The 27,800-nt window shown below is 44.0% G+C and overlaps 2 protein-coding genes across 12 annotated transcripts in view; both read left to right on the top strand.

Moving 5' to 3' along the window:
- The window catches only part of IFNAR2 (interferon alpha and beta receptor subunit 2), a 36,971-nt gene extending 34,643 nt beyond the window's left edge, over positions 1-2,328 (top strand). For 10 of the 11 annotated variants that reach the window (XM_006032662.3, XM_014524210.2, XM_025214428.1 and 7 more), the window contains one exon: positions 931-2,328. In XM_006032662.3, coding sequence (XP_006032724.1) covers positions 931-1,623 — 693 coding nt within the window. In that variant the 3' untranslated portion in view covers positions 1,624-2,328. The remainder of the gene's footprint in view (positions 1-930) is intronic. The other variant, XM_025214434.1, reaches the window with a different exon arrangement.
- A 4,485-nt stretch (positions 2,329-6,813) lies between these two features.
- Positions 6,814-27,497, top strand: IL10RB (interleukin 10 receptor subunit beta). The gene is made up of 7 exons (XM_006032659.3): positions 6,814-6,845; positions 10,807-10,930; positions 12,465-12,628; positions 19,095-19,261; positions 19,690-19,840; positions 23,418-23,575; positions 26,728-27,497. Exons 2-7 carry the CDS (start codon positions 10,815-10,817, stop codon positions 26,842-26,844), a joined length of 873 nt encoding a protein of 290 aa, XP_006032721.2. The 5' UTR covers positions 6,814-6,845; positions 10,807-10,814; the 3' UTR covers positions 26,845-27,497.
- Positions 27,498-27,800: the final 303 nt, after the last annotated feature.

Raw genomic sequence — 27,800 nt, 5'->3', positions numbered from 1 at the left:
TTTTTTGGTGAAAAGGGGAGTAGGATCTTCTTGTAGTTCTTTGTAGTAGGTGGTGTCAGAGAGCTGTCTGTTGGCTTCCTTTATGTAATCCTCACGGTTTAGGATGACTATGACTCCTCCTTTATCTGCTGGTTTTATTACTATTTGGTGGTTAGATCTTAGAGATTCTATGGCCTTTTTCTCTGGTAGAGAGAGGTTGTTGTGGTGGCGCGTGTTGCTGATTATTTTATTGTTCATTCTTTCCCTGAAGCAGTCAATGTAGTGGTCAAGGTTAGGGTTTCATCCACTGCGAGGTGTCCAATCTGATTTTTTGGGGGCTTTTTGGCATTGATCCTTTCCTGAATGTTGTCAGAGGATGAGTTGTTGTTGGGAGTGGGTTCAGTTTGGTCATGGAAATATTCCTTGAGGCGCAGGCGTCGGAAGAATTCTTCTAGTTCTCCACATTGAAGTATTTTATTAGGGTATTTTTCTGGACAGAAATTTAGGCCTTTAGAAAGGACAGATTTTTCAGTTTTGGTAAGCGTGTGTGTGGAGAGGTTGATAATATTTGTGGGTTGGTTGCTGCTTTCAGTTTCATCGAGTCTGAGGTTGGAAGGTCGTAAGTTGTTGGTGTTGTTCCTCTGATGGTTGTTTTGTGAGGCATTAACTTTTCTAGAGGATTGCTGGGGGTTTTTTAGTGTAAGTCAAGGGTAGCGAAAAAACAGCTCTTGAGCAGTTTAAATGAGGCTTTAATGAGGAGGAAAAAAAGTAGTTGTGGATTGCTGTGGGCAGATCATGGACTCTGAGACTTGCACGTCAGAAGCTTTTTCTGAGCTCTCAGCTGTGTCAAGGTTTTGGTGCATAGGAACATACAAGTGCATAGTGATGAAGGAGTTCATAATGTAGAAAAATGGTTGTTTTGTTATAATTCATTTGAATTTTTTCTCTTAGAAAACCACAAGGAATTTGGGTTACTCAGTGTGTGAACCTGAACCTGAAAATGTAAGTCCTGTGCAAGTAGTTTTTCAAGACATTAAAAAGAAGGTATGGGATTACAATTATGGTGGTGATGATGATGATGAAGATGATGACAATGACACTGGAAACAACGGTGTCTATACTATGCATGGTATCATTCACAGATATTCAGGTGATCATGCAGAGCAAAACATTTCAGTGAAACAGTCTATGGACTGTATATCTATAGAGAGCATCAGTCAATCAAATGAACTACTGGACACTGATGTAGAAAACTCTGGGGAACAACAAATTAGCATTAAGAAAAATGAAGACACAAGTGCTGAAGAGTCCTGTCATCCTTCAGATGAAGAAAACTGTTCTATGGCTTCCGTGTCAAGGAATAGTACTTGCTTTAACATAAATTTAAATACTGTGATGTTGGGAGACCTGGAAAAGCCCTGGGATGATACTTCACCCCTAATCTCCCACCAGGAAGATGCAGATGATCTGCCAGAATGTGGTGATTCTGATGCACTTGAATCAAAACTTTTCACAGATGCAGTAGATGTGCAGAAACCAGACTGTCATAACATCTCACATGAATGGCAAAAATCTAGTTTCTCAGATGAAAGTGATTTGTCAGATTCAGGTACAGACCAGGTGACTGAATACATAGGAAGATGAGTTAATGGAAACAAGCACTATTTTACAAAACGTGAATACAAAACATGCACTATTTTACAAAAGCATGGTGTCATATTTCAAAATGTATCTAATTTGGGGCTAAGAATACACTTTCCAAGTAAACCAGCCATGTAGCTGTATGTTGTCAAACATGCAAGACTCATGTTAATTACAGCCTGCATTATTCACATAAATACAAATAACTATTCTGAAGATAAATATATGTAGCAACTACACAGGCCAGTTAGTCAGTTTTGCAAAATCTCAAAAGACTTATCCATGGACCACAATACTTAAGTGTTAAACAGTAGATGTTTACCACACATTCCAAACAGAAAGAAGTATTTGTTACCAGGTGGTCTTTTAACAAAATCTTCTTAGAAATACATGAACAGGAAAGTATTCCATGTAGTCAATCTTTGTAAGGTCTGTTCCTTTCTTACTACTGTGAAATGAGTTTTACCGAGTGTGACACAGTAATGTTGCATTCCTGTGGATCAGTTGAGTGTCATGATGAAGTTCTACTGATCAAGTGAAAGCCACAGAAAAAGCTGCTGAAAAAATTGACAACCTGTATTGTTAGGTAGAAACAGAAGTAGATTTCTTTTTGTCTATTTGTATTATCTTTTCCAGTTTTGTATCCTTTTTTAATGGTTTTAATTATCAACTGCCACAATTCTGAGATCCCATAAAGGTATTTTAAAATCAAACGTTTTGAAATTGTTGTTCTTGCAACCTGAATGGTATTGCATGGGTGCTCCATATGAACTTGTGAATAGGTTTATGCATGCAGACACAATGAATGCCTCAGGTTCTCTGTCCATTGTGGCTCCTTTATATCATCAAAAAGCAATCAGAACTTAGCTGTAGAGAAGTCCTCACAGAGGTTCATTTTTGGTAGTACAGAACCAAGCTGATCATAGCATAGAGACTTCGGAGGAGCCATGGCTAGTATGTACTGTTTGTCAGCAGGTTCCAGGTGAGATGCAGTCCCTTGGCAGTGAGTATTAAACCATGTAAATTAAAGCAACTTCCAATATGCTGTAAACTACATTGGGACTGTGTGAATCTGCCCTTGGAATGAGTGAGTTATCCAAGAGCTTGGATTGTGAAAAGTGGATTCTTTGCAGACATGTACATCAGTTGAACTGATAACTAAATTCCACTTTGACAGAACCAACTGTTGAACTGCATTGTCTTCAAGTTACGTATTTACATACATCTGAAAGCAGTGGGATTGACTAGTGGTCCTGAGGACCAGCAGGACTTTGAGGATGTGACTGAAGGCAGAATTTGATCCTCTTGACCGTTCTATTACTGAAGATAATACATTAAGCCAGAAAGAATGCAGTAGTCCTACCCTGATAAAGGAGTGGCTCTCCTAGTGAAAGAAATAGTGCACATGTTTACTCAGGGTAGGGCGGGGTGGCACCTTAGAGAAACTGGTTCAGAGAAGCATAAGCTTTCCTAAGCAACAGCCTACTTAATCGATGCTATGAATGGACCAGCAGAAAGGAAGGGTTTTTAAAGAAGAGAAAGGGACAGGAGGAGGGACACAGCTTACCTTCTGCTGAGACAGGTAAAAAGTCAGTTGATTAGATTGAGAAGAACAGGGCAATTAACGCTTTACAATTCCCTTTGTCTTTGGTGGAATATTTCCTTAAGAAGGAACTGCAGGTAAACTTTATGGTTTGTCTAGATTTATTAATTCCATTTTACACTGGTGAGACGCTCCTGGTTACAGTGATGGGAGCCACCTTATACTGTAAGTAGACATCTTGTTTGAGCCTGTCCTGATTATTTGACCCAAATCAAAAGAGAGGTGGCTTAGTCATTTGACATCATCCTTCCAAATCTCATACCTGTTCTTGTGCCAGAGAGAAGCATATGGCCTGGGTGGCTTGTCCTAGAAAAAGGTCCAGTAACCTTACAGATGCATGCAGCCACATCCTGGGGAAAATCTTTAGCACACTTTAGCCTGCATACTTCAAAGGGACTTCAAGCAGGCCCCTGGACTTGTAGGTCTGTAGGATCTAGGGCTGCCAACCCTTCAGGATTGCCCTGGAGTCTCCAGGAATTAGATAAAAATCTCCAAGAGACTGCTGAGAGTCACCGAGGAGATAAATGATAGGGCATTCATTAAAATAAATATTAAAAGTTGAATCCAATTTTTACAGTAGTCCAGTGGGTTTTGTAATGTGTGTTTGCCTTCCGGATATAACGCACTGCAATCCATAACTGATAATAAGCACGCAGGCATGTTCACATTGTGTGTCATTGGCACACTGGTGTTTCGGAAACTACCTGGAATAGATTCAAACGGTGTTGGCAACCCAGCTAGGATCCCAGGTCAAAAGGATCCACAGCTGGCAGAGAAACAGTGCCACTGCTTTGATCAGAGAGGAAAAAGGGCTTCTGCCCTGGCACAACTGCTGCCAAGTTACACCCCAAGGAATTATACACAGAAAAAATTCAAAATGATGTGCAGAAAAACTCAAAATTATGCTAAATTAATTACGCTTTTCGTTGTTTTTTTTTTTTACAAATTAAACTAAATATAACATTATTTGAACCTTCTTTAGAAATATATGCAGCTACATTGCATGGTTGGGGGTGGCCGTGGGGTGTGGGGGGGATTTGTGAATGTGTAGGCAGGTATTGGTGTGCGGGAGGGGAGGGGGTTGTGGGCAGGTGTGAATGGGCGTGGGTGTGTGTGGGCTAGTTGTGAAGGGGTGCAGGGTTTGTGGATGGGTGTGGGGGAGTTGTGAGGGGGTGTGGGGGGGGTCTTGTAGGTGAGTGTGGGCACCTCACACACACACACTGCCCTCCCCATAGTGCACAGCCCCCACTGCCAGTGGGTCGGCAGTAGCAGGCAGCTGGCCTCAGGACAGTCATGGCTACATCAGGCAGAGCCCCCAGCAGTGAGTGCCTTTGGTTGAGTCCCAGGGCTTGCATGTGCTAGCATTGAGTTGGCCCAGCCCACTAGTGCACACCTTCAAACCAGACCAAGCCGGCTCCGTGCCAGCATGCAAGGCTTGCGATACTGCAGGTGAGAGCTGCACATCATCAGGCCAGTTGGGCTCCATGATACCGTGTGCAGCTTCCTGCTGGAGTGCTGGAAGCCCCACATGGAGGCACAGAGCTGCCTGGCCTGGCCCAAGGGCATGTGGACCAGAAGCCAGGCACCATCAGGCCGAATGGGTTCTGTGCCTCCATGTGGGGCTTCCAGCACTCCAACAGAAAGCCCCAGGTGGAGGCAAGCAGGAGCCCACCCGGCCCAGTGGTGCACGACTCCGTGCCTCCTTGTGTGCCTTCCCACCTGGCCCGATGGCACACAGCCCAGTGGTTCACGTGCCATCAGACTGAGTTGGCCCTCCACATGGGGCTTCCAGCACTCCAGAGGGAAGGTGCACATGGAGGCACGGAGTCATGCGCCATCAGGCTAGGCAGGCTCCATGGGTCCACACGCAGCTTCTGGCTGGAGTGCTAGAAGCCCCACATGGAGGCACTGAGCCAGCTGGCCCAGCCCAATGGCATGCAGTCTATACCCTCCCTCAAACCCCATGCCCATGCCCCCCTTCTGCAGGCAGGAGCTCTTCTCCCCACTCGCCCAGCTGTCCAGTTGGGCAGCTCTGTGCTTCCACGTCATGGAGGTGGAGGCACAGAGCCGCCCTGCTTAAACTATGCAATTCTGCACAATCCTGCCTCTTACACGCAAAATTGCGCGGGCGCACGACTGCGTAATTCCCCTGGGTGTACAAGGTTTTCAGCTGGATGCTAAGAAAAGCTTTCTCTCGGAGGGTGGTGAAGCGCTGGAACAAGTTGGTTTCCCAGGGAGGGGCCGGAATCTGCATCCTTGGAGGTTCCCAAGGCCCGACTAGGCAAAGCCCTGGGCTGATCTAGGTGGGGCTGGTCCTGCTGTGAGCAGGCGGTGGCACTACATGGCCCCTTCCACGCCTCATTATCTCGGATTTCTACCCAGGCCGCTCCCGGGCTTTCCCGGTACGAACAAGCCTGAGCCCTTGCTCAGGAATTGCCAGCTCCGGCCTGCTCCCCCTCCAGGAAGAAACCTGGCCGGGTAGAGCCGAGCGTGAGCTGGCTGGGAGGGAGCCAAAGGGCCCTGCTGCGATGGCTCCGCCCGGCCCAGGCGGAGGGCGGGGACCTGCCCCGGCCCGGCCCGGCCCGGCCCAGCCCCAGACAGCGCTGGAGGCGGGAGGGCAGCTCAGCCCGGGCCTTTCCGCAGCCCCCGGGGGAGGGGGCTGGTGTGAGGGAAGCCCCCAGCCGCAGCAGGGAGGCTTAGGTTGGGTAGGAGGGGAAACTTCCTCGCTGGGGGGGGGTGGCGCCCTGGGGCCGGCTCCCCAGGGAGGCGGTGATGGGGGCTCTCCGTTCTTACAGCCCCGGGAGACAAAGCCTGGCTGGGATGATGTAGCTGGGGCCGATCCTGCTTGGAGCAGGGGGTTGCACCAGGCGCCCTGCTGAGCTCCCTGCCAGCCCGAGTGTAGGGCGGCCAGCCCTCCAGGATCACCCTGGAGTCCCCAGAAATTGGAGACAAATGTCCAGGAGAATGTGGAGAGTCACCCCGGAGATAAATGATAGAGCATGTGTTAAACTAAACTTGATCTGAGCCTCCAGGAGGCCGAGAAACGATGTTGAATCCGATTTATACAGTCGTCCAGTGGGTTTTTTAAATGTAATAGTGATGTGCATTTGCCTTCCTGACACAAAGTCATTCATGTCATTGCGTCACGTGATGAAACTTCCCGGAATAGATTCAAAGAGGGTGGGTAACCCTAGGCCGGGATGATGTCATTGGGGCTAATCCCACCTGGCACCGGGAGCGGCACTAGGTGCCCCTTCCAGCCCTCACGGCCTGCGGTTCTGTCTGATCCCAAGTCCGGCTCTGTGGTTCAGTCCCAGGGATACAGGTTGTAGCCGTGGTGGTCTGCAGGCAAAAGTAATCAGAACTCTTGGGGAGGTACTGTCTTTTATTAGACCAACTAGATAGCTGCAAAAAAAAAAATCTTTAATGACTTTTTTTGTAACTATCTAACTGGTCTTATAAAAAATTATTTAAAGTCTAATAAAAATGATTTTAATTTTTTTTAATTTTTTTTTTTTTTTTTTTTTGCAACTATCTAATAAAAGATACCGCCTTCCCAAAAGTTCTGGTTATTCAGTCTGAGCTCCCAACATTCCCAGCTGCCTTGATAACGAGGGGGGAGGTGAGCAACCGCGCGTCTTGTCTGGTCCGATTGAGACGGGCTGTGGGGGTTTTGTGCCTTCCTCTCTTGCTGGGCTCTTCCCCAGAATATCTTGAGCATATATTGCCAATGTTTCATAGAAGCAGGCCTTTTAATATGCCCTACTGTGACGTGGGTCAGCCAAGTAGAGCTACAATCCCCTGTCGATGATGGGGGGCGGGGGGCACTGATTGATTGGGAAAACAAGAAAACAGAACAGGGGAATGAGGGTCATCCATTCATAATGGGTGTGCCAAGGCCTTCCCCCCCAGTCCTCAACCAAGTCCAAGGAGCCAGTGGACACTGCCCAGTAAATCTTTGCCTGGAGATATGTACAGGACACAAGGGACGGCAAAACAGCCTCCCACCCAGAGCCTCCTTCTTGGTTAGATAGATTACTAGCTTGGCTAGGGTCAGGAGAAGGTTGACCAGGAGGTCCTGGGACTTGGTAGAGCCACAGATGCAGACTGTATAAATGAAGAGGTTTCATAGAAGCAGGATGTTGACTGCCATGGATCCCCTGCTTGACCTGGGGCAGGTGAGAGTGTTAGGTCTGTGCTGTGTCAGGGCTGACAACAATCTTATGTAGAGTTTAGATGATGGATGGTATCAGATGTTTGAATAGCGATGGTCCTGCCTCAGGAGGGGTCTTTTGACTAGCTGACCTCTGGAGCTTCCTTCCAGCCTGACATCTCTAGGATTCTGTAAGTACAAATAACTAGCTTATGAGGTGTCCGGTGGGACTGGCAAAGGATTTTTGTAAATGGGACCAAGCTGGGAACATGTAAGACAGCATGGACACTGGGGTTTGGTTTGGTTTCCAATGCAAATAAGGTGTTTTCATTTTCCAAATAAAGGTTGTGTCGAGTTTTGTTGTGATGGAGGACTTACAGGTGGTTGTTGTTCTCTCTCCCCATGTAAATGAAAACATTGGGTGTTCACCAGGGATCCCAGTCAAATAGTAACAAAAAATGAAAAGTTTAGGTAGCCTGACTAAAAATCCCTTCCCTCTGAATTACTGGTTCCTCGGCTTCTCTACTTTAGCTGGGCTAGGATTTCACACATGGTAACCTATGTTTCCTGGTAAGCTAATATGAATAACCAGAACTGACCTCCTTTGATCAACATTTTTTCATTTCTTTGGGGTTTTTTTCCCAGTTAAGTAGACAAGATCTGATTTTAAAATATGTAAAGGGAAAAAAAGGTCTAGTGGAACTTAAAAAAAAAATCTCCTAGCTTTCTTGATGCATCATAAAAAAAGAGAAGGGCATAAATTCACTTTTTCTTTACATGTAACCTGTATTTATGATGTAATGGTGAGTGTACGTGTTATTTAGCCCTGCTCAGCAAACTGAGGTTCAGTGAAATTCTCTTCCGCCTGTCAGATTGTTTTAGCAATGTTTTATCGCGTGGCCTGCAATCAGTTATTTTGCAAGATTGCGTACACTAGGAAATTCCTTGCCTGTTTTTTTTCAGTTACAGATGGTATGAGGTCAATGTTAGAGCTCCTGTATTTTGTAAACACTAGCATAGCTATGTGATTGCTGAAAATTAGTACTAGGAAATCACTAGATACTTGGGCACAGCCCAAGTATCTGTGGACACATAGACTGGATGTGACTTCAGTCAATGCCACTCTTGACTATTGTGGTGGTCAAAGAGGTGTAGAGCATGGGGCAGTGTAGAGCAGGTGTAGAGCATGGGACCTTCATATCTCTAGGGGCTGAGCACAAGACAGCTTGTATAACGCAGCTAGCCGGAGACAAAGCGCAGTAGGTCTGAACCCTGGTCACTCATTAACTTACCAGGAAACGTAGGAGACTCTGGGTGAAATCCTAGCCCCTCTAAAGTCAATGGGACTTTGCCTGTTTGGTAAAGAGGAAAGGGAAATGACCAAGTCACCATTCCAAGTCCAAATTGGGTACATATCCTGAATAATAATGGGCATTCTCTTTCAGTGTGGTAATGTTGGAGTGATGTTGCAGTTGGAATGGTCCAGGAAATATGTAAGGGCAAGGATATTTCTGAGGACAGAGAAGAGGGTGATACCTTTTATTGGACCAACTGAATGGTTACGAGAGATTTTAGATGGGCTTTCAAGCACAAAGTGCTCTTCCTCAGGCCTGAAAAAGAGATAGATGCAGCCTGAGCATCTGAATTGTTTACTGCCAAGATAAAAAATGCCCTTTATACCCAAAAGCAATCCAGAGTTTTAATCTGCTCCTTAGGTGTTTTCATCCTGGTGCCTAAAGAGAAAACACAGTGGGTATCAATTTGAAGTCTTTCAAAGATGGGCCCCGCAGTTTTCTTTCTTTTATCACACACAGATCTTCCAAGTAATCTAAGGCACAACAGTGCTTCCCCCAGCTAAGGCAATCCACTGTGATTTCCCAATCATCTCAACCCACTTCAGGTTATTAAGCAATCATTTTAACAGGAAATTCAAACGAACTCAGGATTCCAGATCTGACTGTGTCTTCCCTCAGGAACCTCCACTTCAGGCACAAATGGCTCTATTGTACTATGGACCAGTGAATCTTAGATGGTATACTTAGTTGGAAGCATTTGTCTATTTCTCCTTCTTCCCTACTTGTATCCTCCTTTCTTCATTCTGCTTCAGGGACCCTTCTCCCAAGGTCCTTTTAACCCTTTTAATGGTGATAAGTGAAATAGCCATCAGTATTGGAAAAGAGGGTTCTTCTATGGTTATTTTATAATCTTGGAAGTGGACAGAAAGCAGGGTAGTTTGGCACCTTACAGACTAACTCATTCAGAAGCATAAGTAGTCGTAGATGACAGCCTACTTCATCGGACGCTATGAATAGACTTGCTGAGAGTGGGGACATGCTGCTGAGCAGGGAAGGGAAGGGAAGGGGAGGGAGGGTGATTCTTACCTGAATCAGGAACTTTAAAAAAAAGGTCCCCAGCTGTTGTTCCTATTATCTGAAAGGAGGGCGCAACTGTGCCACTGCATCCACTCTGGATTTCCTCCTGTATGATTCACAAGATAAATCCAGAGATTTCATAGGATCATAGAAATAGGAATCCACCGTGTCAAAGCATTCTAACCTGGTGTGGTCTTTCTGAGTTCTTTGCAACAAAACAATTGCTCTATTATTTTTCTATAGTAAAAAAAGAGTGAAAGCTAAGAACAGGCATTTTGTGAGGGGTGCCTTGAGTCTAAAAAGGTTGGGAAACACAGATATAGACAATTGCTGGAAGGAGAAAGAGCCATTACTTACCTTACAATAAATGGGACTTTAAGATGTGTTGTCCACATGCACAATCTGCTCTCCGTCTCTTCTTCCTGGGAGAATGCCTGGGATTCTGTAGCTGAAAGGAAACTGAGTCGTGTAGTAGGCATGTTTCACCTTTTATACCCTGGACACCATAGAGAAGGGAAAGCAATGTGCATGGAGATCACATGGGTACTGTAAATGATAATGTTTCTGAGCTTGGGGCACATAAGCACCCACAGTGAGATGTGCAGGTGGAAAGGGATCTCAAAGAGCACCAGTTAAGGCAAGGGAAGTAACTTCTCTATCATTTCTAGTTTGAAATGCATTCTAATTAAGATTTTGTGGGTACAGGAAGAGGTCACATTTGAGGAAATGATTCTGTAAACTCTGTACACTCTAAGTAGATTTCCTGTTTCCAGATTTAGACTCTGTCTTGTGCAGGTGCACTGGGAGCGTACATATTACACACAAGATTCATATGTTCAAACACCAGAAACATTCATGTGCCACTTACAATCCCAGGATAGTTTTAGGAATTGTCTACCTTGCATAGGTTCAAAAAGGAGACAGGCATTAAGAAATTGATTGAACTGTTGGATTGCATTCTGTGCAGATTTAATTTTTGGTGGGGATTGTTTAAATGAATCAAGTTAGTGTAAAACAATTTGAGGAACATATGCTAACCTGTTTGTCTGTTTGTACAGCGTTTGCAATGGTGCCAGAACTAAAAAATGTAAGAGTGAATTCGGTTAACTTTCGTAGCAAGTTACAGTGGGATCCACCTACTTTTCACAAAGGAAATATAACGTATACAGTCCAACATAAAAGGTAGGCCTGGTAGCTTTGTTCATTTATTCTTGAAAGATTTCTCAGATAACCCTACAATGTGCAGCTTTGTGTTCTTGTGACTTTTATTGGAAGAAGCTTCCTTTCTGTTGGCTTTTAGATACTGCATTTGTAGGCATTTCAGTTGTTCTTACTCCAAGCCAGTAAAACATTGTAATATTAACAATGATCAATTGCTTACATATAAATTTACTTTCTCTGTCATGGGAGTCTACTTCAACACAAATGGTATACTGCTGAAATTTTCTGCCTTTTTCCAGACTCTCCTGGAGGTAAGAGGTCCCTCTTTGTTTTCCCCCTTGCATTCTGTGTGTGTTGATGCCCTCTGCAGATATGGTTTATGAATTCCAGTGAGATTACTCCTTATTTAGTTGCCTCTGTCCTCAATGACCAAGGTTTTATCAGCAGCATTTTGTAAGATCTTCTTTCATCAGGGCATTTTCCCCTCCTCCAGACTGGGTGCCTGCTGGGATGGAGAGGGTTTTATGAGAAGCACAGAGTGAAGTGTGAGATTTCCCTAATTCAGCGGTAGAAAAAGGAGGACATTAGGCAGGGAAAATACCAGATTGCAAGGTACCTTTGCTGAGGAGAAGCCTCCAAACTAATGATGTAGAACAGGGCTGCCCCACTTCTGAGCAGCCAAGGGCCATACACTGCACAGCTCTTGGGCCCTGGCTGCACACTGTATGGGGCATATGTCATCTAGGCTCCTCAGGACCCCAGCACATGGCCAGCACAACTCCTCTGACATTTGGGGAGTGCAAGCCCCTATTCCGCCTGCTGGACTCCACTGGCAGCAGACTAAACAGGCCATCTCCCACCGTGCTGCTCTGCCCCACCACTGCAGCAGCAGGAGCAATGGGGGAAGTGGCAGCTGGACAAGAATCCACAAACTACGTGTTAATCCCTTGCAGGCTAGAGGCTGCCCACAAGCCACCAGCTGACACACAACACTTAGAGGGAGGGAGCTATTAGGGCCATAGGAGACACCCAGACTTCTCTTGGGGTGAGCTCTTATTGCTAGCTGTACAGCTGGGTGGGCCCTAAGGAGGAAATTGAAGGAACATTCCTCTTCCATTTAATTCCTAGACCTCAAATGACAGAGAAGGAAATAGCAAGGGAAGAGTTGATCTACATTTGGCAGAGCATAGGAATTAGACTGACTCAGGCTATGGTTTGAGGCATTCTGTTTTGCTGAATTGTGTTTTGCTGGCACCACGGTAAAAAGCAGTAAGACACTTTCTGAATGGGAACTTTAGTTTCTACATTTATTCCAAAGCAATAATAAACCATTTTAATAGAAGTCCATATTAATAGAAGGATGGAAAGTAACACAAGCCTGTGTATACTTACTGCAAATCATTGTTCGTCTATTATTCAGCTAATATTTTTTGCCTCTTAGTCGCAACTACCCTTGTTAATAAATTAACATTGCTATTTACTTCACTGTTATGAAGGATATTTTCTAATTTCTAACTCATAATTCAGATGCAATTCTTTTGTCTTCTGTCCCTAGCTCCTACAAGAACACATTTGAAAACCTGTGCACAAGCATTGATACTACAGTGTGTGACATCTCCTTTCTTTCCATATATGGAAACTTCACCGTTCGAGTCATGGCAGAGTCAGAGAATGAACTGTTGGGCTTGGCTGACATCATCTTCAACCCAATGGAGGACAGTAAGCCTTCCCTTCCTTACTTTCCATCCCCGTTAGACATATTTTGTCTGCTGTTGGTAAACTCTGATAACAATCAAATAAAAATATAATTCAACTGAATTAACACATTATTTTAAGTAAATTATGAAACATTTGTGTGCTAGTTGGAATAAATTTTTGGTGGAGAGAAATGGCCACCAAAACACAGTAGAAAGGCAGGATAGATTTGTACCTTAGACTAACTAAATCAGAGACATATAGCATTAACTAAATCAGAGACATATAGCATAAGATTTCATGAGCCCAGTGATTTCACTTCATCAGATGCTGTGATTTTGTTACTTTATAAGGTGCAAATCTCCCATGCCTTCTGCCTGACTTTAGGCCAGTGGTGCGCAACCATTTTTTCCTGGCATGGGTAGTGCCTGCTCCTCCATGGGCTGGATCCAGCCAGTGGCCCTGATCCAGCAATGGGACCAGCACTACAGGCCCCATCCAGCCACGCGAAGGAGGTAGGGGACCACCTGACTCCGATTCAGTCGTGCAGGAGAAGCGGACCTGGCCTTGCCCTAATCCAGCCACATGGCGAAAAGGAGTGTGGCCCAGCCCCATTTCAGTTCTAGTCTGGCTGTGTGGGAAGGAAGCATGGGGGTTCGGCAGTGAGGGAGGCTGGTGGTTTTAATCCCCTGTTGCCAAACATCTTAATCCACAGGGAGCCCCACAGGCCAGATGTAATAGCTCTGTGGGCCTCATTTGGTGCACAGGCTGGAGGTTGAGTGCCCCACTTTTACATAGCTAACTACCTCTCTCTGCTCAGGGATGACAAAACATGGTAAGACTACTGTTTTATCTAGCTCAGGATTGACTCCATTCTTTTACTTTGGTACCAGTTTTGAGATATTTTTAACCAGGATGCTTTCTTCCCCTGAACAAATACAACATAAAAATCACAGGAAGAGGACTTTCCTCCAAAGATTCTTACTTAAGAGATTAAAGATTAAATCAACTCAGTTACTTATTGTTGTCAGGCAAAAAAACTAATTCAGAAAAGCATCAATAACTTTTGGGGAGGGTGAAACTTTTTTTTTTTAAATAATTTTGAATGTACACTGTCTTCGCTAATTAAGTGAGCTTTGCACTTTCATATGAAGCATGGTGTGAATCATGGCATCGACAGATGATGACAGAGCACAATTCAGTGCAATGACAGAGATATTGGCCTACCTGTCAGCTGAGTCTGGAGGGGAGAGATCTTGTCAATAAATCTCTTTCACTTTGTGCATCCTTACTCATATTCCATCCATTAGCAAGCATCAGTTATTCCAGAAACAAGGAGCTGTTCCTCTGCATAGCTGCCAGTGAAAAACCACCTCCTTAATTTCTCTGGTCTTAGAGGCAGTTCTGAGTTTTCCATTCTTCTCTGATTTGGCTTGCTTTCACGTACTTACTTAGAGTCAGAGTGTAAAGGCCCTGCTACATGTTCAGATTAAAGCTGGATAGAAACCAGCTTGTTACACCAGAATTGTTACACATTTTCAAGTACTAACTTTGTAGCTGATTGGCTCACATTTTAGCTCGACAGTCATTTTTATGATGTGATAATTATGCACCTTGTAACTCTCTGTCGTAAACTGTCTGACGAGCTGATATGCCACTGGCATCAGTGCATGTGCCCTGACTCTTGACGCTGCTGATGAAACCAAGGAGGAATTCTATGCCAACCTTGACCAAGTCCTTTCTGACATTCTGGAGGGAGATGGACTTATTCTTTTTGGCAGTTTCAGTGTTAGTCAGAAGGGACTGGGGCAACCTGTGCCACACTTCCACTGGGCCCAGCCAGCATGCACAGCTTCCCAACAGAGCTACTGCTGCCCAGGTACTGCTTGGCTTCCCCTGCCTCCAGCAGCTCCTCCTTCTGCCCCTGCTGTGCTGCTCTGGGCAGCAGTTAGCATGGAGAAGGGTGGTGGGTGGGGCCCACAGTGCTCCACATGGGGCCGAACCCTGCCCGCTCTCACCTGGACACTTACCGCAAGACACTTACTGGTGGACCGCACCGAAAGGGGGAGGTGGGACCAATTCGGGAATGAGCCAAAGCAGCATGCTCACGGACCAAAGCGGTTTGCTCACGGACCACTACTCCTTAGAGGGAATATTGATCCATGGTATGTTCATCTTTTTCAATACCACCAAAGCCATCTACAGTTCGAACACTTGGGGATGAACCCCCTTGAGACCGAAGAATGGAGGAGTCCTAATCAAGGAAAGGAAAGCCATCAACAGCAGTTGGAAGGAGCATTTTGAAAACCTTCTCATTCAAGACTCTGTTGTTGACAAGGGTGTTCTCAACTCCATTGTGCAACATCCAATAAGAGACGATCCCAGAATCCCTCCAACCCTTGACAAGGTGGTGAGGAAAGCCGGCCAGCAGATGAGGAGCAACAAGGCATCTGGGACTGATGGAATCCCCACCAAAATCTTGAAGCAGGGGGAAGAAGAGCTCCTATCACATCTCCATTCCCTTATCTTAAGGATTTGAAATGATGGGGAAATCCCAGATGACCTCAGGGATGCCATGGTTGTGGGAATCTTCAAAAAAGGAGACAAGTCTGACTGTGGAAACTACAGAAGGATCACCTCATGAAAACCCTCCTGAACATTCTCCTTTCACTTGCTGAAGAGCTCATGGAATCTCATTGTGGTTTTAGGGCATGAACAGACACAACTGACATGACCTTTGCAACTCACCAACTGCAGGAAAAATACTAGGGACAACATAAACCTCTCTATATGTCCTTGTTGACCTCATGAAAGCTGAGGTCCTTTTTGACCTCACAGGACTTAGTTCAACTCTTGTCAACTAAGAAGTGCTGTGGAGGATCCTTCTGAAGTACGGATGGTGATGAATTTTGGTGTGCATTCTTTGCCTGTTCCATGGCAGTATGCAAGCAGTGGTTCTCAGCTCTATCACAGATCCACTTGAGGTTAATACGGGAGGTGAGCAAGAATGCATCATCACTCCCACACTCTTCCCAATATTCCTTACTGGGGTACTACATCTGACTGCTAATAAGCTTCCAGTTGGAGTGGAGCTAAACTTCCGGATGGACAGTAAGCTATTTAATCTCAGCCAACTCCAAGGCCACCCCAACCTCAGTCATTGAGCTTCAGTACACTGATGATGCTGTAGTCCATGCTAACTTGGAAGTAGGCTTTCAGGCAGTCATCAACTTTATTGAGGCATGCAAGAAAATGGGACTGACGCTTAACATTCAGAAGACTAAGGTCCTCCATCAACAAGTTCTTAATGAGCAGTCCCCAACTCCAGTAATTCAGATACATGGTGATACTCTGGAGAACATTGAGTATTTCTTGTACCTTAGAAGCCATATCTCGCAGAAGGCTGACATCAACAAAGAAATCAACATTGCCCTAAATGTGCAAGTGCAGCCTTTGGACACCTGAGGAAACAGGTGTTCTAAGATCCCAACATCAGATCCGAAACCGAGCTCATGGCTTATCAAGCATTTGTGATCCCCACCTTACCATACAGAGCCAAGACATGGACAACATACAGGAGACACAATAGGTCATTGAAGAAATACCATCAACACCGCCTACAGAAGATCCTTCGAATCCAGTTGGGGGATTGATGCATCAACATTAGCATCCTCTCACAAGCAAACACCACAAGCATTAAGGCAGTGATCTGACATCAGCTTTGCTGAGCTGGCCACGTCATCCAGATATCTGACTCCAGACTCCCAAAGCAAGTTTTATGCTCCCAGCTCAGTCAAGGCGTACACTCAAGAGGAGGGCAGAGAAAACATTTCGTGGACATCCTCAAAGCCAAATGCAACACTGATGTCAACTCATGGGAGACTATCATCCAGGACTTCCCCAAATGGAGGAAGAGTCTGCTGCAAGGATCTCAGTACTTTGAAACCTTACAATGACAACAGGAGATGGAAAAGTGGAAGTGGCAAAAGCAGTGTGTCATGGACCAAATCAAGGATCTAGAGCCACTCATCCTACACAGAAACACATGCCTGAGTTGCAACAGAGTCTGTCAGTCCCAGATCGGCCTCATCAGCCATCTTTGAATGGATAAGACATGAATAAGACAATTATGGAAGACAATCATCGTGGACTGGGAAGGATTGCCAAAGAAATGTAGTTGATTCACTCTCTTTGTAGCTCAATAATAATTTTTATGCTGTGATAATTACTTTGCACGTGTGGCTGGTCTAAATTTATTGTGCAGTTAACCAGTTAATTGTGTGGTAATTACTTTGCATTTTTGGCCTGTCTTACTTTGCACATGTGACCAATCTAAATCTACTGCATGATTAACTAGTCAATTTTGTAACTTTTGTAACATGTAGCAGGGGTCTAAGTTTACAACTTCCAGCTGCCGTTCTCCAGTGCATTTATGATTTTTTTCAGGATCATGTTGACATAATTTTTCTATATTAAATTCCAAACATGCAGATTTTTCTCTTCCTTCAGTTCGCCTGCACATCTCTTTGTAATTCTCTCCCATGGCCACGCTAACTCTTTAAGTACTTAAAAAGCCAATAATGAAGTTAAAGAATTCATTGAAAAAAATCTCATTGCAAGACAAAAGACATCTGGCCAGTTACCCTGAGAAACTCTGAAAGTGAATACTGATGTTAGGGGAAAGTTTAGCTGTGTACATTATTGCAAAGCTAATAGATAAGATAGTTGGGCAGCAGGGAAGAAAACACTAGAGAACCAGGAAATGTCTTTTTTCCAATACTTAAATTCAAGCAGCTTTAAACAGGCTAGAACAAGCAGCTGAACTATAATGAAAATATTTAATAAATTCTATAGGAGTGTAGTCAAGCCAATAAAAACACTAGCACTTATTGTGAACCTCCACATCCTGGAATGAGCCTGCAAATGATTGATAAGAGTTGTATAAAGGATTTTGTTGGGAAAAGGACTTTGATGTACATTTGAAGGAAAGAGTTTGCTTGTAACCAAGACTGACCTGCCAAAATCAGCTTACATTTGAACTGATACATCCCTGTATAAAACTATTTGACAAGGAAGACCTGTGAGCACTGCAGAATCCTTTTGTAGATACAGCCCCAGGATTTTTACCACTGTGTCATCTACACTGAGCAAAACTAAATGGTACAGCAGTCTCATCTATTCTACAGCTTCCATCACTGCTACCATCAGCAGAGCAGCAGTTGTTAGGGAATTACAAACCCTAAAGGGGTAGGTGAACCCTAAGAGTATCAGAGTCACTAAGGCCTCCTCTACAATGTGAAATGTTTTTCAAAGCATTGCATCTATTTAAAACTGTCTGGAGCCATAGTGTAGGCAAGGATCCAGCAGCCAGAACTTTTGGGCATCTCTCCATGTGCTGTGAGGTGTGTGTGAGGGGAATGTTTTAATTAGAATGGCTCTCAGGAGTCACTCTAATTAAAGTGCCTGCAGCGTCTCGTGTATTCACCATCCGCACTTAAAAATGATGGCAGGGTTTAGTTAAAGCACCCCCACTGCTATTTTGAAGCACAGAGACACTGAATACATGTGACACTGACGCTGCTGGAGTGTGCTGATTAGCACGCTCCAACAGACTCAATTAATTAAGTCTGTTCCAACGGTGTGCTAATTAGCATGTGCCAGAGCATTTCAGGAAAAGTGCAGAGCCTTGTATTCTTTAAGCTCTTTCTTACTAAACATCTTATGCTGTTACTGTAGTTCTAGCATAGCTTTACTTAAGGAAGCAATAATAGGAATGCTGCTATAGTTTGGCCTTGGCTTCTTCACAACCTGAGAAATTATTTATATGAGAAGCTGGTAAAAGCACTGTCTAGTGGTATACAATAGTGCTATTATTAATGCTAGCTAGTTCATTATAGGCACAGTCTAGTTGAGGAATAAATACTCAGTAAAAGAGTTTACATGGTGGCACAGCATGTAGTCAAAATAGCCAGTCTCAAAATGTAGAACTTTAATAGTATTCGACATAAAAATAATAATTAAGAAGCAATTCAAATGATAGTTTCTATAAGCCATCATAACAATGAGGACAACTGACACGCTTTACCAGAAAGCATCCTTAGAAAAGTTGGATGTCACAAAGGGCTTAGTTAAGAAGAGGAAACACTGTCAATAAATAGACTAATATTGTAGAAATACGTGTTTTAATATTGCCATGACTCCCGATGCTGACGGCATCAGGCTGCATAAATGTTGATTGACTTCAGTGAATGGAGGATGCACAGGAAGCACACATGTCTTTTATATTAAAGCAAAAGGAAATTTGCTTTATGACAGATCTAGACATGAAGACTTTATTTATCCCTGATTATTTGGGAGAAAATAATTTTCTTCAAATCTGTAGTAATGATTACATATAGTGCTGTAGGATATGTAAAAATGTCAGAACAGTGCATGTGACGAATTCTTTTTTTTTTGTCCTTTTTATCCCCTCTCCTCTTCTAATATTTAGCAATCATTGGACCACCTGCTGTAAAAGTGAGATCTGAATCTGGATATTTGACTGTAGATTTCACAGGCCCTGCTTCTGAAAATAGTCATGAAAACTGGACCGTACAACAGTATTATGGCTCTTGGTTTTACAGGGTGCAATACTGGAAGAAAGGCAGTGCCCAAAAGGTAATATTTATAAATATCATATTTATATATAAACCAGTATCAGTAATTTTGAATTTGCCTTTCTAAGTACAGTGCTGTTGATGGTGTTCTGAAATGTAGCATTGCTGCAGCATTATAACAAAAATAAGATCTCTAAATATTGTGGAATCCGTAACTTCTTATTGTCACAACTTCCATTCACCAGCAAACTGGCAAGGAGAATGAGTAATTAAAAATACAAAATCTGTTTTGACAACTTTTATTTTAACTTGAAACTTTTAACTTTCAGGAATTAGCCTTTTTTTTATACTTTTTGTAAATTTAATAGTATGAATACAAATGCTGAAAATCAGGCCATTAGATGTAATGTCAGTTGTAAACTAGTAATCGAGCTTGTCAATCATTGGAACTATGCCTCTGAAGTTTTTTGTTTTCTTTTGTTATATTAGGTGATAACTGTGAATTCTTCACATAACTCAGCATCATTATTAGACTTGGACCCTTGGACAGTATATTGTCTTCAAGTTCAAGCAGTTGTCCCTGAATGGAATAAAGTAGGAGAATTTAGTCAAGTGTTGTGTGAAAAGACAACTGAAAATGGTAATATCTGTTGTATCAGTACATTATAAACATCCTAATCAGATATGAAACGTTAATATTCTGTTACAACATCTGCTTCTTGAACTGTTTTGTTGCAGAATGATATTGTTTGGAGTAACATTTATAAAATAGGATAGAGTTCTGCTGTGCTTGCTTTTCCTTTCATCACATTTACAATCATTATGTTATGTTAAGCCAGGCAAGAAGATCCATTTTGTTAATGCTTTCAAGCAGGCTATAAGTGACTGCTTTGTTTATATGTATATATCTTTTCTGAGACTGTAGTAGTAAACATCCATCATCTGGAGTTATCCAGTTTACCATCTGCCATGCCTAAGCAAGACTTTGGCAGGCAAGGTTCTTTGGGTAAATCCAGTATCTTTTATTAGACCAACTAAAGCAAGACTTCAGTCTTTAAAGTTTTGTAGCTGTAACCTCGCAATGTATATTCGGATAGTTGCTCCAAATTCCAGCCATGCCACCTTGAAAGCTACCTATGACGTGGCCATAGCCGCTGTCACAGACCCGCACACTTGTCTGAACAGGGAACATTGTATTTCTGTTTAGAAAGGAAGGCTGTACCCCTAGACTGATTAATAAACAGGTGTGAAGCAACTGTAGGTTGCTTTAAAATAGAAGTGTCAAACTCACCCAGACCCTTAGTCTGGATTCAGTTGTGGCAGCAGCAGGGAGTCATGGGGTTAGCACAGCCATCGATCACTTCCTCCCTGACACACCACTACTGGCATGCATCCCTAACAGGGCTCCATACCCCAGATTTTCATGGTGGGTCCCACCCCTGAATTCCTAGCCCCTCCACAAGCCTAATGACATGGCTCCATGGGCTGGATCTAGCCTACAGACCCTATTTTTAACACCCTGCTTTAAAACATTTAGTGAAATCTTGATCAGTCTTTAGTTCTGTCACATTTTGTGAAGTCCCAATGCATGAAATGAGCCTCTTAAAGATTTGCATAATCCAGAAGTTTAGGAATTTATAATCACTGCTACTTCCCAGTTAGTTGCCATTTTTTAACCAGTATCCCTTTAGAAAGAAACAGAAGTATGTGATCCTGTAGTCATATTTAGCATTGATATTAAAACATAGTGTCTTCTGAAAGACTGAACCTCCCTGGAAGTGCCCTGGAATATGTGTACAGATCTTTATTTGTGATCGCTCTATTTTTTCCCCTAAGAATTCACTGTTTTGCTTGCTTTAAATGTGTCAGTACAATGGTTGTAGGCCAGGGGCGGACAAAATCCAGCCCGCGGGCCCCATCCAGCCCACCAGGCCATTCTATCCGGCCTGTGGAGCCCCTAAAAATGTAGTAAATGAATATTTATTTGCCCCGGCTCGCTGTCAAAGGTGGCTGGTGGAGGGACAGTAGGACCCAGTGGGAGCCCTCAGCAGGCTTGAGCAGCCCAGCCCCACCCACCCCCAGTCAGCTCCCTGCTTTCCTGCCCCCACCCTGCTCCAGCTCCTGGCTGCATCCCCGGACGCTCGAGCATGGGACCACGCTGGTAGGGGTGTGTATGTGTGTGCGTGCATGTCTGCAGGCACAGGGGCAGAGTGTGTGTGTGTGCGTGTCTGCAGGCACAGGGGCAGCATGTGTGTCTGCAGGCACAGGGGCAGAGTGTGTATATGTGTTCATAGGGTGAGTTTCACACGCACACACCTCCATACACATGCACCTATGCCTTCCCACGCGCTGCCATACACAAACCCCAGCCACCCTCTCCCCACACCCACAGCCCCCACAAACCTATATCCACCCCCCCACAATATACAAGAATAAGACTTCATTATAAGCTATTGTGCAGTCACCACTGTGTACACTACACAAACACATGTAAATCAGGACAAAAATATTTTTTGAAATCAAATTAATGAATGTTGTAGATGATCACTTTTTAGCATTTAACTTGGTATTTTTCTGGTTCTGAGATGGCAAAACCCCTTGCTGAAAGGAGTACTTCTGGGGACAATGGGAGTGACTTCTGGTGGCAAAGTTCAGGGATTAGGGGGTGGGACTTCTGGTCACAAGATGCCAACCAGGGGGCAGGGCACCTGTCAAGGGGTGGGGCTACCCATGTGGCCCTTGACAGCTTGCCAAAACTTAGCAAGTGGTCCTCTACCCGAAATAATTGCCCGCCCCTGGTGTAGGCTCACTCTAGGACAGGGGCGGGCAATTATTTTGGGCTGAGGGCCATTTACCCAGTTTTGGCAGGCTGTTGAGGGCTGCATGGGTAGCCCCGTTTCTTGACAGGTACCCCACCCCCTGGTCACCATCTTGGGACCAATGTCCCAATGTCTCAGGGCCAGCACCGATGGGGCCCATAGTGGGGCGCAGGCTGGCAGGGGTCTGTGGAGCCGGGTTGGGCTGCACCATCAGGGAGAGGGGGGAGCTGGCCTGGCTTCATAGAGCCCCTGCCAGCTGGGACCCTGTACTCCTGCTGCCCTGCTCTGGGCCCCGCCGGTGCTGGCCCTGAACACCAGGTGGTGCCCCGTCCACCCACTCACTCCCAGTGCCCCCCAGCCCCGCAGTACAGGCAAGGGGCAGCGTGCAGCCCTGAACCCCTCCTCCGTGGCAGGGAACGAGCTGGTGCTGAGCATGGGGGAAAAGCAGCCCCTCCCCCGCCCCCTGGTTGGTGCTCCCTGCTGCAGCTGCTCACAGCCTGTGCAGGGCGGTCCTGAGCAGGTATCAGCAGTCCCATGCAGACTGCAAGTGGCTGCAGCATGGGGCACTACCCACAGGGCAGGCGAGGGGCTGCTTTTCCCTGCGCTTAGCACCAGCTTGTAACCCACCCTCACAGCCAACCTGGGTCCTCCGCCAGCTTTGGGCTCACCCATCAGGGCTGTACCGCGGCGGCAGCAGCTGCGGCCCACCCCCACTTGCCACGCCAGGCAGTGTATGCCACTGCCACCTCTGGGCTGCCCAGTGCACAAGCTCCAGGCGGGCAGCAGCAGCAAACACTGCTCAGCACAGGCTGCGAGCGGCTGCAGCGGGGAGCGCCGGCCACGGGGCGGGGGAGGAGCTGCTTTTCCCCAGGCTCCTTCCCTGCCCGCAGTCCTCCCCAGCCCTTCCTCCATGCCCCTACCTGAGTTTCCAATGCGGTGCAGCCACTGGTCTGAGGCCAGAAGCCCTGGGAGGGGCTTCCAGCTGGGGGGGCCAGGCAGGCCCTGCTGTTGTAGGAGCCCACTGGGCTTCACCTGGGTCCTACTGCCACTGGTTCCTGTCATTTTTTACAGGAACCAAAGACAGATAAATATTAATTGTCTAAATTTTTTAGGGGCCCTGCAGGCCAGATAAAATGGCCTCACGGGCTGTATCTTGCCCACCCGTGCTCTAGGAAGTAAGAGCCTTCTGACTTGATTCAAAGAAAAACTTTCAAAATTGAAACTTTTCCCATTTGGGAACAAAATACTTTATTTCTTCATGCACCAAAGGTGTTGTAAATATGACAAAATGAAGGTTAGAAATATCCTTTTCTCAGTAATTAGCATGAAATTTTGAAAGCTGTATATTCAAAACTGAATGATCAAGTATTGAAGAATTTATGTTCCTGTCTCTTGCAGGTATAACACCAGTGTGGATGGTTGTTGCTGTTCTTCTGATATCCATGTTGGTTGTTCTAGTATCTGTTCCTGCTTGTTTCTTTTCCTTTTTATGTATATATCAACAGACCAGATACATCTTCTATCCTTCTTATTCTTTCCCACAACATTTGAAAGAGGTTTGTCCATTGTCATTCTATATAAAATAATAAATATAAAAAATGAGCTTTTCAGGAGTCTTTTGCCTGTCAAAGACCCCAGAAAGCTTTGCAGGTTTTCTGCTTAACTTAATGAACTTTCTCACTCTTACTTATGTACCTGGACTATTAGCTAAGTGTTAAGCCTAATGAATGATATTGGCATATGTGATCCTGGAAGTTATTAGGCACACAAACTAAAAGAATACAAGTCTATTATACATGTTGCAAAATAATAGATGAGTCTTAGCTGTTGTCAGGCAGCTTTAGCTCACTTGTGATAAACTGCTTGTGGGCATGGTTGCCACTCCAGAACAGGAAACATTTACAATAATAATGAGTGTATTCTGCTGCTAAAGACTTTGAACTAAATAGACCAGCAATTGAATTGGTTTGTGTAGGGATTCAGTTGGATGTAAATGGTCAGTTCAGTCTTCCTTATCTAGTATGTCCTGAGCAAACTGCTATATAGGCATCATCCAGGTGTTTGGTAGTCTATTAGACCTTGGGCATGTTACATTTGTAGCACTATGAGTGTTACAAAAAGTGAGTGTCCACACCTACAAACTACCTGTAGAAATGGTGGATCCACCACAAAAATTCTCCTCTTTCAAAACGGATCTTCTCTGTAGTGCCATGTTTTGTAGCACTACATGGAACATGTGGACAGTTGCATGTAGTGCTACAGAGTCTCCCAGACCACCTGCACCCACAGGGGAGGGAAGGAGAATGACTGCCTCCCTGACACTCGCCCAGCCACGGCAAGTTGTCACAGAACCCTGCTGGGACCCTGCTGCCACCACCATAAGAAGAGTGCTTGACCACCAATGCCCTGGGAGTAGGTGGTAAGGGCTGTGGGCCAGGAAAGCAGCTTTTCTCATGACCCCAGAGGTGACTGGTGGCAGGGGGAGATGGTAAGGGAAGTTGCTGTCCTTGCCCTGCTCACTTCTACCTCCACACCATCCAAGCAGGTGGCAGGGCAGGGGGAAGGAGGGTTGTCTTTGGCAGATGCCATTCCAGGTGGCAGCTGCCAACTGATCACTGATATTTTGCAGCAGGGGAGACGGCAGGATGCCAGTGATCCAGCTCACTGATAGGTTCCCCAGGGCCAAGGGGAGAAAAGGAGTAACTTCCCCTCCCTTTCCCCATTTCTTCCGGGCTAGAGAGTGTGCTTTTGAGTTCAATATAATGCTCTAACTAGGGGACTGTGCATGTTCACATGCTCCAACTGCGCTTTGTTTTTTCTAGTGTTACAAAGTGTCTCTGTACTTTGTAGCCCTACAAATGGACACGTATTCAAGGCCTTTGCACACGCAGCTATGGTATAACGTGTAAAACAAATTTTATGTGTTTGGCTTAGGAAACGGATGTTTTTGTTTTGTGTTCTGCCCATGGCTAATGAAATTAAAGTGAAGACTGTTAAACAGAGTACAGAATAGAAGCCATGTCTGACAGATTTAAATTTTATCCCGAATATGTCCTTTAGTAGTTAGTTTGGTATTATAGCCAAGGAAAAATCAAAGTCTCTCCATACTAGAACAGAAAAATATGTACATTTAATACTTAACTAAGACTGGTTTAAAAGAGTTTGTGATCATATGTCTTCTTCATTTTCTGCTCAGGAAAAATATATTCAGCCCTTTTTGGACCTGTGTTTCAAAAGCAGATTCCCCTGGCATATGTTTTTCAATGTGAAGGCAGGGTTCCATCCCTTGGCAGATTGAAAATGCTCATGCTCAGTGCAATCACTGTGTATAGAACCTATATAAATACTTAGAAGAAATACCTGAATCCCATTTTAGGTGACCTTTTCTCTCCTCAATACATATACAATGTCACGTAAAATCAAAGGAAGTTAGTTACCTAAACATGGAGAGAAGACCCATTAGATGTTTGATATTCTTTCCTACAGAATTCTAGCATAACAGGAAGCATTCTAATACTGGGAGAATGCAGGGTGGTATCACGCAACCCCATTTTAAAAAAAATTGTTCCCAGTTCGAGGAGCAAATAATGCTGCTACCACTCCCTTGCCACCAAAGTTCTAGACCTGTCGGGGGTCATGTGGGCTGGATGACATGGCTCTATGGGCCAAACGCAGCCCACAAGTTGGAGGTCTGAGTAGTGGTGCTCAAGAAGGTATTTATTCTAAAAAACTGATCAAGGAACAGTTGGAGAGGCCAATAAAGCAAGATAAGTAAAAGTCAAATGAACTCATGCTTGAAAATCCAGCAACGCTCCTTATAGGGACAAAAAGCTTGCTTTTTCTTAAGCTTCAGTGTCATTTTTTAATTCTCACAAATGTGAAAAACAGCATAAAGGAAGCTCTTTCATAGAATTCCTTACTAATCCCAATACAGTAAAAGCCTGTTAGCTGGCATGCCCCGGGAATGGGGGATGCCGGTTAATCAAATATTCCAGTTAATCAAATGTGCACCATCTGGTGCACTCCCCGGCGTCAATGTGCCGGGGGATGGGGAGAGGGGCCCTGCACAGGCTGCTTTTTCCCGTGCAGGCTGCTTTGCCCTGGGCTGTGGGCCAAAAAACTGGCGAAGAAACACAGCTTGCAGTGGCGAAACTGGAAGTCCCCCGAAAGTGGTACTTCTGGTTTCGCTTTTGCCACGTCACTCGGATGCCAGTTAATAGTTTTCTGGCTAATAAAGTGCCAGCTAACACAGCTTTTAATGTAATTTAGAATGGTAACTAGTTTTTTTTAACAAATGATTTCCTTTGCAAAAGAATTTTGAACTAGGTCATCTTACAAGCAGTAATAATTATTTTATACTCCTTAGTATTGAAATACTATTTTGTAAGTGCATTAGACTTTCCGTGGTTTCTGGGGTGAGCATTTTGAGCACCAGTCACAAGATTAAAAAGGATCTGATTAGGCTATGTTGAAGGCCTGATTATATGATGCATGTTGAATAACATGTTAAAGTAAATGTGTTCAAATGATACATCTAAAGTAGTTGCAGGAAGCGACCAGCCCTTGATCTTTCAAACCGTAGTAGGCATCTGTCTGTCTCACAAGACAATAGATTTACCATAGAGTTCAAGAAAACCAATTGATGCTTGGAATGTGTGGGAGGGGTAGGTGTAGCTTGGTTCTTATTTCTTGCTTATTTTTGCTGCAGTTTTTGAGCAAGCCTTCCTACAGTTCACAGTTTTGTGCACCACAGTCTCCAGAAGAGGATCACTCTTATGACAAGTTAACTGTAATTTCAGAAGAATCTGAGAACTGCAGTGGATAGACTGAGAATCAGTCTAGCAACACAAAAGAGCAGGTTCAGAGCTCCCACCAAGAGATTTCTGATTCAGAAGTTCCAGATTTGAAAGAAGATCAAGTACAAACCTCATACCTCATTCAGCCAATTAACTAAATAGGCTATTTACTATGAGTTTGTATTAAATAAATATGCAGCAATAAGCACTCAGTGAAATTTCATATTTAAAATTTGTGAAGAGCCTTTTATCAGAATTGTACTTATTGTTCAATTTTTAGAACCTGGATTATAATAATTGTGCATAATTTTTAGCCACTAATTTGAATGGCTTATTTTAAAAATGTAGCATTCATTATATAGCACCATAATGTGGTATTGCTTACAAAGCAATATTAATCATCTGCTTAATATCAATTATTTAAATTTTGATGTATTATTTATGTTTAAAGTTACGCTGGATTGTGAACTGTAAATGATTATTTTTAGAAAAAGTTGCTTTTTTCAAGAATATCATATTTTACTGGTTTTTATATAAGAACTTTTGTATTTTCTTTCAGTGGTTTGCTTAAAATCATATTTGTAGCAAATATATTAATATTGTTATTTTCTTCAATGTGACACTAATTTATTAAATTATTTTTGACTGCTTACATACCACCTTAATAAAATATTAAAAACTTGATCTGTTCTTGTATGGGAGAAGAATATTATGGGACATATAGACATACAGCTGTACAGATTCTTTGACTTCCCGATCCAGATCCTTTTCTTTGAATTTTTTTTTTCTTCAATAGGGTGATGGCAAGTTACACCCATTGATCTGGGATTAAATATTAGATTCACATCATAAATATGCAGATCTTGGTAATTAATCTTCAGTTCAAAACTGATTAGAAGCTAGATGAGATGAACGACCAAAAAAAAGATGGTGGGTTTGCAAAAATTATATGGGGCATATAATGTGATCTTAGTATAGAGTAGAT

This window comes from Alligator sinensis, unplaced genomic scaffold (genome assembly GCF_000455745.1).
Source record: "Alligator sinensis unplaced genomic scaffold, ASM45574v1 scaffold996_1, whole genome shotgun sequence".
Classification (NCBI taxonomy): domain Eukaryota; kingdom Metazoa; phylum Chordata; order Crocodylia; family Alligatoridae; genus Alligator; species Alligator sinensis.
This window is presented reverse-complemented; position numbering and strand designations above follow the sequence as displayed.